The 12225-nt window shown below is 40.9% G+C and overlaps 1 protein-coding gene across 3 annotated transcripts in view; it reads right to left on the reverse strand.

The window, feature by feature from the left end:
* Positions 1-12225, reverse strand: part of LOC124121182 — a 194124-nt gene that overhangs the window by 57888 nt on the left and 124011 nt on the right. For all 3 annotated transcript variants that reach the window (XM_046484164.2, XM_046484163.2, XM_046484165.2), the window contains one exon: positions 10592-11116. In XM_046484164.2, coding sequence (XP_046340120.2) covers positions 10592-11116 — 525 coding nt within the window. The remainder of the gene's footprint in view (positions 1-10591; positions 11117-12225) is intronic.

A 12225-nucleotide genomic window follows, 5' to 3' on the forward strand; every position in this document is an offset into this window, starting at 1 on the left:
GACTTTAATCCTTCTTTTTCAAATCAAAGAGAACACCCATCCCTTTCTACAGAAGGCTAGAAATCTTTTTTCCAGACAACGTTTGAATTTCATAAATGTGTTGGCAATTTAAACAATTATTCACATCGCTATTGACATGTCACGTTGTGTTGCGTAATCTCAGTTTACAGAGCATACATGTATGGATCAGTTAGACAGCGTTAAATGGGACTCAAGCCTGTACAGTCAGATATTGACGACTTTTCCAATGTGTGGATAATCTTTCTGCAACAGCAGGCATGGTGATAGATTTCCTGTCTAAATACTTTGGAATACTGATAGACATTCTGCTCAAACACACAATATAAACAGTCTGGAGATTTATCAGATTTTTCCCCTTCTTGATATACATTGATTTCTTTATAACACCCTACCTAATCACAGAGAAATACAATGCAATGAGCCCTTAATGGATATTCAACGTAATTGTGAGGTAATTATTCTAAAAATATTTTCTGCTGCAAACTCCAGTCCACAGTTGAGGTTAAAAGAAAATATTCTTAAATTTTTGTAGTTTATCTAAAGGGAAATAATTCTGGTTCCAACTAAGAGTGTTCACCATTGTTTTTATGAAGTGTTGTAAGAAAAAAACATATCTATTGGAGATGCTGGGTTGCTATGGTGATAAATACATATAAAGTTTGAACATTAAATAATAACAATAATGTGTGTATTTATATTGCGCTAGACTCCATACACAAGGCGAATGCTCAAAATGCTAATATTATTACCCCAGTCAATTGATCAGTGAGCACTGGAGTTTCATCTCAGCTCCCTGAGGAGTATACCGGTACAACCCAGGCTGTCTGAGACACAAGGTTAACCTTTAGCCTGCTGAATTGCTTTCACACTTCTTAGCCCTGTCTGCTAGATTAACTTCAGCTTAAGTTACTGTAAAGAGGGTGGGTGATTCATTAAACAAGGGACATTTGAACTAATATTTTGCACATTAATACCTGATAGAAAAATACACATTGTCATTTAAAAATATCCTGACATTTTCAAACATACAGAGGTTAAGACCAAAGCGAACATAAAATTTGTAAATTTTCTTGAACTTAACTGAATTACATTAATGAAGATGTGTTTCATATTAGGAACATTCTTAAATCATTAAATTTGTCCGGACTGATGCAGATCTATAGTGTTAGCCCACTGAGATACCATGCCACAGTTTCACATGGATACCCTACTCAGACACAGTACACTGACTCCGAGCCGACCAGTCCTTGTTTAAGCCCCTTAATACCGAGCGCCAGACAGGGTAACAACAAGTACCATCTTTTAATGTCTTTTGGTATGACCCTTCGCTCTCCGGGGGGGGGGGGGGGGGGTGTGCTCTACCACCTGACCCCACGGAGGCGGTCGCTTACAACAAGGATACACAGAAAGGTTATGTTGATGAACCATGTATCTTGTACATAAATATATAAATACACCTGACTACACTCAACAAGCACAGACAAAGAGTACATGTTGATCTTGCACCGTCAAGGCTGTCACAAGAATTGAGCCCCAAAACACATGTCTACATACAGAGATGTAGCAGTTTTCTTCACACTGCATGTATTGTATAGAAATGTCATCAATTGCATGATGAAACGTACACCTGTCAGTGGTGGGCCGCCAGTGTCAACATGCAGCCACCCTCTACTGTTGCAGCAAGTGCGCACTGTGAGTCAGGCTTGTATCTACATGTGATGCTGATGAAAGGTGTCTCTTGTCACAAAACAACTGGCCCATATGTTAATAGAATGTGGGGATTTATTGTTATTTCTATGACTTTCTTTCCTATTTTATTTATAAAGCCTTTGGACAAGAAAATAATACACCCAAAGTCACTGAGTGCATTTCGTTTTCAGTCTGCCTGAATACACTGGAACATTTCTTTTTACTATCTACTGAAATAGAGGTATAAAGACATCCATTATGAAAAAGAATATACTTATCCCACACAGTGAGTGAGTGAGTGAGTGAGTGAGTGAGTGAGTGAGTGAGTGAGTGAGTGAGTGAGTGTGTCTTCACACCGCCTTTGGCAATAGTACGAGAGAGGACATCAGAAACAGGCTTTACATGTGCAGCAGTGTAAGGCTTGAACCCAAACCTTCAGTGATTCTGAAGAGTGAGTGAGTTGGGTTTAATGCCGCTTTTAACAGTATTCCAGTTATATCACAGCGGGTCAGCTTAATGTGGGAGGAAAGCCCAAAGTGATGCAGGTCTCAGACGTTTACCATTTCGGTGAAACCCACCAGCATGGGTATGGTGCTGACAAACCTAGAAACATAATCGGGGCGAACCGGAATTCGAACCCACAATCATAGGTTTCTGGCACGCCCAAGGGACGCAACTCTGAAACAAAAGCGCCAAGGCATGTATGTCATACCCAGGTACCCATAGTACTACCCAGACCTGTGGTTAGTCGCGTGATATAGTTTAATGAGAAAAGTCCACTAAAACTCCACAGTTACACAACAAGTCACTAATATTGACATACTTTCTTTCTTACTATCCACATATTCCTTCTGACTTGTTTTATGTTAAAATAAAGTTTCAGTCAATGTCAGTGTATGCATGACCAGATTGTTTTCTACTTGTATATGAATATGTGTTGCCAGGGCTCCGGTAAATTAATTCCCAGTGAACTTCTGTGTCCTATTGTGGGTATCCGGGTAGGGTAGGGTAGGGCTGTAGGGGTTGGGTATCCGGGTAGTAAATTTGGATTCACCCCAACACTAATGCTGACCTATCAGATTTGATACTGGAGTGAAACTTTTCACCTTGGATACACTACCAACATTTCCTGGCCTAGTTAAGCAATGTGCAATTTTTTATGACATCCTGTATTAAACATTAGCACACCAACTTGTTGAAAGAGGTATTAGATCACATCTTCGAGGTGACACAACAAAAGGATCTTAGATAATTACATCATGAATACTGCTTTTAAAGACGTTAATGAAAGGCAAATCATTTCACCGCCAAAACGACAAAGATGAAATTTTTCTTGATCTGTGGTGAATTACTTCAAAAGTCTTCAACATCAAACAATCAGGATCAAAACATAAACTAACTCCCATTGCTTTAAAAATCATGACCCTTTCAACTTTAAAACCATAAGACAGTGCAGGTGTCTGGCTTTGATGAAATGTGATGACGTGATGGTGACAACATATCAACTCCCAAAGGCCTTCATGCACACTACCCAAATGACCTGAAATGTACTTGACTGTGACAAGCATGTCAATTTCGGTGCAGCAACAGCTTCTTAGTAACATCCGACAATCAAATCTCCACAATAGGTCCTATTATCAACATTTCCCTTTTATTCAGAGCATGACCTAATGGTAACGTCACCCTCTTTGACAAACAATTTTTTGCATATTAAAAACCAGTCTAGTTCTGTTTAACGAGACAAATATTGACAAGGCAGAGCACAGTTATCCAGCGAATTTCCAGTTGGCATTACCTGTCGTTCTTCATAAGCGGTACTAATCTCCCCAAATGATGGCAGCTAAATGCTTAAACCTCTGTTCTATATTTGATCCTGCTTCCAAATTGCACATGCCTTTAACAGAGACATTCATTTCTATGGAATGTTGCACCTTGCAAAAATACAGCTGGCAAATGCCTATCACACATAAAGACAGTAACACCAAAATCCGGGGCTTTCTAATTCCTGGCCTATAATATTAACCATGTCTGAAAAATATTGGAAACTTAATAATGACTGGAAGAAGCACAATTTCTCATACATTCATCTTGATATGATGGCACATGAATACCACAGCTATATTCATTATCCAATTCATCCTTATAATCAGTTCAAAAATAAAAATTTCTCAAGGATATCTATGTGTAATATAGAATATAAAATAAAATATGTATCAAGGCCAGAGGACATACAGTCCCAATCATCTGCCAAAACAGATTCCATTGGGCCTAAAAGGCAGAACAGTGGTGCAAATGACATGAATGGACCACTAAAAACCAGCGATGACACCAGGTGTTCGCAAAAAGGATAAGCATGCGCCCTTTCTCTACAGTAACACCCCCCACTCACACAATTCACATGAAGTAAGTGTTTAAGAGATCTCGATTTACTGCCTCTACAGCATAGCCCCCAGGTGATAATGGTCACCATTATTGCTGTAACTGACATGAAATTGACATGAAATTGACATGACATAGACAACTGTACATATCTATCAAACACTTACAAAATGACAACTTTTTCACTAGGTACTCACGATTCACTGATGACAAACAAGCCCTTCTTGTAATCGCAAGTGAATGTTAACAAACGCAGGTGAAAAGTCCTGAATACCTATTCGCCACAGAGACTGAGCTGATGAGTATGAACCATGAGAGGAATAGACGCTCCCTTGTTACAAGACAATACGGGTGTTATCTGGATGTGTCAACACGGCAATGTACACAGTGTAATGGGGTGGTCTGGTTAGCTGGTCTGTCAGTGCCTTGTGAACACGTAGACAGGGAGGCAGCTATACTCCTGACACACGCATATCCTCACTATAAGACTGAAATTGAGAAACGCCAATCACAACAGGAAAATGGTTCCGATTAATGCGATTGAAGAATCGTTAAAATACCAGGAAAACCAGTTTCTATATACTGAGTAAACAATGAGATCAGGATGTGGTTTTTTTTCAAGGAAACCAAATTTTGACTGTGGCCACTGACGATAAGGGGGGGGGGGGGGGGGGGAGAGAGAAACAAGTTTATTGGAAAACATTGACAGCTTGACTTACATACTGAAGTCTAGGATGGCCTCAATGTTAAATATGTGAATAGCCAAACATGAAAACTAGACATTTCATACTCAATAATGTCTTGGTTTTGGTTTGTTGCTTAACGCCACATTCAGCAATATTCAAGCTATATGAGGGCGGCCAGTAAATAATCGAGTCTGGACCAGACAATCCAGTGACAGATATCATGAGCATCGATTCATGCAATTGAGATCGATGACATACATCAACCAAGTCAGCGAGTTTGACCACCCGATCCCGTTAATCCCCTCTTACGACAAGCATAGTCGTCATTTAAGGTTGCTGAAGACCTATTCTACCCCCGATCGTCGTGGTTAAATAGAGAAGAAACCTATATAATCCTACACTGTTTTATAAATTGTTGTATAATTATGATAGATGGCTTGCATTATGATATATCATATAACAAAATAATTAATATTTTATATGAACATAGAAGTTATTTTCTGACATGAAAGAAATCACTTTACACTAAGTCTCTATAGCTGCTAACTTCCTCACAGCTCCTTGAATGGAAGCATGTTGTTTTACACCCAAGAGCCCCCCCTGGCTCCACACCTGGTCAAGGTCAGGTCCCCTCCTAGCAAGGGGAACATGGCTCCACACCTGGTCCAGGTCAGGTACCCTCCTACCAAGGGGAACATGGCTCCACACCTGGTCCAGGTCAAGTAATCTCCTACCAAGGGGAACATGGCTCCACACCTGGTCCAGGTCAGGTCCCCTCCTAGCAAGGGGAACATGGCTCCACACCTGGTCCAGGTCAGGTCCCCTCCTAGCAAGGGGAACATGGCTCCACACCTGGTCCAGGTCAGGTACCCTCCTACCAAGGGGAACATGGCTCCACACCTGGTCCAGGTCAGGTCCCCTCCTATCAAGGGGAACATGGCTCCACACCTGGTCTAGGCCAGGTCCCCTCCTAGCAAGGGGAACATGGCTCCACACCTGGTCCAGGTCAAGTACCCTCCTATCAAGGGGAACATGGCTCCACACCTGGTCCAGGTCAGGTCCCCTCCTGGCAAGGGGAACATGGCTCCACACCTGGTCCAGGTCAGGTCCCCTCCTATCAAGGGGAACATGGCTCCACACCTTGTCCAGGTCAGGTACCCTCCTGGCAAGGGGAACATGGCTCCACACCTGGTCCAGGTCAGATCCCCTCCTATCAAGGGGAACATGGCTCCACACCTGGTCCAGGTCAGGTCCCCTCCTAGCAAGGGGAACATGGCTCCACACCTGGTCCAGGTCAGGTCCCCTCCTGGCAAGGGGAACATGGCTCCACACCTGGTCCAGGTCAGGTACCCTCCTACCAAGGGGAACATGGCTCCACACCTGGTCTAGGCCAGGTCCCCTCCTGGCAAGGGGAACATGGCTCCACACCTGGTCTAGGCCAGGTCCCCTCCTATCAAGGGGAACATGGCTCCACACCTGGTCTGGTCCAGGTCCCCTCCTAGCAAGGGGAACATGGCTCCACACCTGGTCCAGGTCAGGTCCCCTCCTAGCAAGGGGAACATGGCTCCACACCTGGTCTAGGCCAGGTCCCCTCCTATCAAGGGGAACATGGCTCCACACCTGGTCCAGGTCAGGTACCCTCCTGGCAAGGGGAACATGGCTCCACACCTGGTCCAGGTCAGGTCCCCTCCTAGCAAGGGGAACATGGCTCCACACCTGGTCCAGGTCAGGTACCCTCCTAGCAAGGGGAACATGGCTCCACACCTTGTCCAGGTCAGGTCCCCTCCTAGCAAGGGGAACATGGCTCCACACCTGGTCCAGGTCAGGTCCCCTCCTAGCAAGGGGAACATGGCTCCACACCTTGTCCAGGTCAGGTACCCTCCTGGAAAGGGGAACATGGCTCCACACCTGGTCTAGGCCAGGACTCTCCTACCAAGGGGAACATGACTCCACACCTGGTCCAGGTCAGGTCCCCTCCTATCAAGGAGAACATGGCTCCACACCTGGTCCAGGTCAGGTGACTCTCCTACCAAGGGGAACATGGCCTACAACTGTTCCAGGTCAGGTACTCTCCTAGCAAGGGGAACATGGCTCCACACCTGGTCCAGGTCAGGTACTCTCCTAACAGTAACTTAGATTAACACCATATAAACACCACTTTGAAAGCTTGCTGAATAGCTCAAATTTCATGATTACCCCAACAGATAGGACGCTTCATGCAAGGTATTCATTGTGAAAACTAGAAGTATGGCCAACAGACCATGGAGCAGAGATTCATTTAATAGAACCTATTGGAAATATCATCTATACCACATATATATAACTGTTATGTTCTTCATCAAATGCAGCCTTATAATGAAGGATCCTGGTAATCAACACTCAGAGAGCTTTGATAAATTTGAATAATTCAATACTGTTGTGAAACAAGCACGCATCTGCACACGCATGCATACCTGTTGACTTAATGAGGTGTTGGGAGAAACGAGAATGTAAAGTCATCGCATCATGTTACTGTAGGCAACCATCTTGTTCATACCACTTGGCAGCACCATTGCTGAGTTTGTGTAATCTACAACCAGGCATTTCATGAGATGTCAAGTTCACCTCAAATGAGGTCAATAAGTTCAACATGCTATTTAAAATGTCCTAATGACAAATCTGATCTGAAATCACATGGGAACTATTCCTGATTCCTTTCGATATGCACATTCCTTGTTGTGGACTGTGAATACTTTCAGTGCATACCCTGAGTCTTGTTCCATATAGAGGATGAAGGAAGTACCTGTAGCTCCTGTACCAGTGTCTGCATAGCGACATCAAGGAACACTGGCAACAGGGAACTGTATGTTACATGTATCCATTAATTAAGTACACAGGCCCAGGATGACATGAACTTGAAAATATCCTATTCCATCTATTAAATGGTTAAAATCTTTTTCTAGCAAGAAATATCTTGGACAATTGGACAATATGTTTATAAATGAAAATGACCCCCCCCCCCCCCCCCCCCTCCACACACACACACACACACTTTATGAACCAAAATGAAGTTTATTGTCTATGGTTTTATACTGAACAAAAAAGGTTAGGGATCATAAATATTTTGGGGGATCATTTTTTAATTCCCCCTCCCCCCACAACATATTCATGATCCCTTTTATTTTACTCACTATATGTTATTCTGAAAAGAGTCTATTCTGAAATCAGTCCAAATCAGCTGACTTGACAATTCTTGCTCTTTGCATTCCCATTCATTTCTGAGGACTGAATTATTCAGTCATACAGCATGTTTCCTAAGCAACAATAATCACATGGCCGGTGGGGAATGTAGGTTACCTGCGAGAGTCGTTAACACACTTATTAACAAGCATCGTGAAATATACCTTGACTCGGCTCACTTCATGTCAGCCTAATTAGATCAGTCATGCAACATTAATTGAGGGATTGGCAGGTATTGAGAAGGCGAAAGGACCACACTAGCATCTAGATCAAGTATCAAGTTCTGCAGGAAATTGGAGTTACAAAATTACATGTTCATTACAATAATAAATGTTATTTCAAACGTTAATTTCAAAATGTAAACTGAGATGGCAAGACAGTTTGAAGATTAAAATATAGTTTTGACGGGAATGCATGCACAATCATATTATACTTAGTTTACTGTAGTGGTGCTTTGATGAACTAGATGCATGCAAACATTTGATGTCAACAGGTATATTTAACACAGTAGGAAGAATATCGATGAGGAATGATAAGCTAGGCATGCAAATAGATTTTATCCTTTTTTGGCTTTCACCCCTAAACAGCAGTATTTTAATTGTCCATAGTGTATTATTAAATTGAGAAATCAGTTGGTTTAACAATCAAAATAACTGGTTCAAGAATATTGATAATAATGGTATACAACAGAGATTTCTTTGTTTGTTGTTTATTGCCCCACTCAACAGTCATTAAATAATCAAGTCTGGACCAGACAATCCTGTAAACTGACACAATTGGGATATGATGACATGCATCAACTGAGTCTGACCACCTGATCCAGTTAATCACATCTTACGACAAGCATGGATTGCTGTAGACCTATTCTACCCTGGATCTTCATGGGTGAGTGTTCTAAAGGTTCTACACATGTGTAGATAAACCAACTGTCACATGACTTTCCATCAACAACTCAAGGATAGGTTAATGGATAAATCCTACATAAACTGTGCTGTTTATTTAGCCCAATGTAGTTCAATGCATACATGTAAAGTGAGTAAACTGTGAAATTTACACAAGCAAACCCCCCAGCCTGCATATCCTACAACAAGCTCCACACACCGTTGTGTGAAACCGACACTGATTGACTGAAATGTCGTGTACTTACATGGTGAAATAGACACACACCTACCAACACCTATCCTGGTAGCCTTGTTTCTTCTGTAAGACGTGTAAACTGAACTAGTACACATGCAATAGTGTGCCTCATATCAGCTATTGATTTCAGTGATCTCAGATCAGCTGCTTGGGTCTGATGGAGGAGAATGGATGTCAATAGCAACAAGGTAAACAGCTGCCAAATACACACAATTTTTACGATAAAGTAGATTTATCACCACCTGGTTAATTATGATGTGATAGTAAATAAAGGCTGGCTCAGAAAACAAGATCAATGTCAGTCTCCCTGGAATTGACGGGCTGATAAGTAAACAAGGCTTTAGTTGATTAGGTATAGGCCGGAAAATGTCTGATATGAATGACAAACTAAAACAATATTACAGCAATTAATGTTGACTTTACTTCATGATTTTGAGAGTCTATCAGATGATCATTATATTATTGTCCATCTATTCATTTTCTGTAATCATGAATACCTTCAAGAGTAGCCTCCCTTTGATAAAAAACCTGACATTTGTAAACAGCTTCTGAAATTTCACTTTTCATAACATACATCTTTTGTAAAAATGGTGTTAATGACTGGATCCAAAATAATTACCTAAAACAACAAACAAACATGGAAACACCATAGGATCAAACAAAAGTACAGTGGACTGCCAAAACCAACATGCACATTTGGAACAGTTTTTTTTATTGTTAGAACAAGGTTTTTTTCAAATATTCAACATCAAAATAAGTGTTTTGCTTGAAAATGTATTGTCATTATGAAGACAATTTTTGACTTCTCAGATGACAGAATCTACAGGAGAGGTCAATGTTTCCCCATGACTTGTCACAAGACTGAAACACAAGCAATCAACACAACGAACACGCCACGAGGGACGAGGTATGATAAGGCCATTTTCAGGACAACTAAATCCACATGATGTTTGTTATGGAAAACATTATATGTATCGACATGAGAATAAGATAATTCAATTCTAGCATGTTTCAAACTTCTCTGACATGAAAAGCAAGATTTATGTCCAAAAATGATGATTTTAATCATTTCAGGAAATATTTTTCTTATATTTGACCAAGCACAGGCAAGTCTTTGATTCAAGATGATTTTCTTAGATGATTGCAATGATTGTAAAAACACATGGTGAAACTTCGTTAGTGCTTACACATTTCTCCAGACAATACAACAAAGCATTTCCATTTTCCCTTCTTTAAACCATACTTCTGTACTTAATATGGTCAAATGAACATGTCAAATTTTCATAACATTATCATATTTTTCTCCAGTTAAGTTGCCTTTTGCAGTTGACCAAAAAATAGCCCTTCAACCACTATACCTATTTCTTTAACTTCGGAAGACATCCAAACACTTTGTAATGCCAATTAAATGCATAGCATGTTTGTCAAAGGGGCTTCACAAGTTATACCCATCATCTCACCTTCATTAAATGGAGGCAGGCCTTCCTCGGTAGGGCTGGATACTCCAGGACCAAACTTCCTGCGGACTGTGGCTTCAGAAATGACTGCTCGTCTCTCCATCTCAAGCGCTTGAAGTCTCTTCTGGTCAAAGTTGTCTGGTGTAGATGAGTCCCGCTTGACCACAAAATTTGGCTTTTGGACAATTTCAGCGAATTGTCTGGCTTTATCAACCATTTCTTGAGAGTCATACAATTTACCACGCGGGGAGGTAACTCCACTCTGTGACTGTCCATACGTTTCCTCGATTTCAGTTTTCTGAAATCTTTGATTACCTCCCTTTGATTCATAGCTATAGGATGTGGTTGGACTTGTGATGCTGTCTTCAAAGGCGGAATCAACACTGGTCCGTACGAAAGATGAATCTCTCTCACTAGAGTTATCTCCCATGGAGTATGTCTGGTTTTGAAAGGAGATGAGCTGTACGTCAGTGCTGTCTGTCTCATCAGGGGAGGTAGGCAGACTGGACACAAGAATTCCGCTGTCTCCTAGGAGCAACACATGGAGAATAGAGGTAAAATATAACACAAAAATTACTAATTCACAACAAACATTATTTTCCATAAGAGTAAAACAATCAACTTGCCTATAAAGTGATTAAGGGGCCCAGCAAATGTACTGCTACAGTTTGCTTTTCCTAATTACAAAATTCTGGTTATCTGGTTTCTAAAGACGACAAATAAATAAAAACAGTCAAGACCAAACAATTATGTGAGTGAGTATTGTTTTAGGCCGCTTTCAGCAATATTCCAGCAATATCATGGCGGGGGACACCCAGACTGGGCTACACAAATTGTTCCCACATGGGGAACTGAACCCAGGGCTTCGGCTAGATGAGCGAACACTTTAACCACTACGCTACCCTACTGCCCCCATGACCACACAAAAGTATCTAGTCATAGTCTTATCTGGTTCCTACTTCACAAAATTCAACTGTGTATAGAAATTCTCATTAAAACACAATAGAAATCTTATTGAAAATTGGATTGACTGTATGTACATTACTTGTATTTATGATAAGCTGATTAGTTCAAAACCAGAGTTCAACGATTGCCAAACTAATGCTGTGTTTCAGATGACGTCATATTGTATTTTTCTAATAAAAAAAACACAGTGACATCACATGGATTCAGTTGACCAATTAGCTAAAATGCACATGTGCAAATATCTAAAAGGTATTACACATGATCATTCTACCCTTACTAGACTTGTCCCAGATTATCTAATCCAACCCAACTCCCAGTTATCAGGAATGAAATGATGATGGATAAAGAAACGAAGTATGATGTAGTATCTAGTTTTTGTCGAAAGTCAACAGTACTTGTATCATGACACACACATCAAAAGTGAAAGGACAGAGGAGCACAATGACATACCATATGTAGTGTAATTAACTCTGAAACGTTCATTTACATGGTATACAAGTTTGAAAGTGTCATAAATTCCACAGTTAGTGAACTGAGAATGATTTTACAGCACACACACAGAGCATAAAGTGAAAGAAGCACTCATAAAATATATCAAAATATCATCTCCACAATAAATAATATTCAAATCAATACTTTTGTTCTTCACGAGCTAGTCTTAGATATTTACT

The sequence above is a fragment of the Haliotis rufescens genome, unplaced genomic scaffold (genome assembly GCF_023055435.1).
Source record: "Haliotis rufescens isolate VD_foot unplaced genomic scaffold, xgHalRufe1.0.p SCAF_2, whole genome shotgun sequence".
NCBI lineage: Eukaryota > Metazoa > Mollusca > Gastropoda > Lepetellida > Haliotidae > Haliotis > Haliotis rufescens.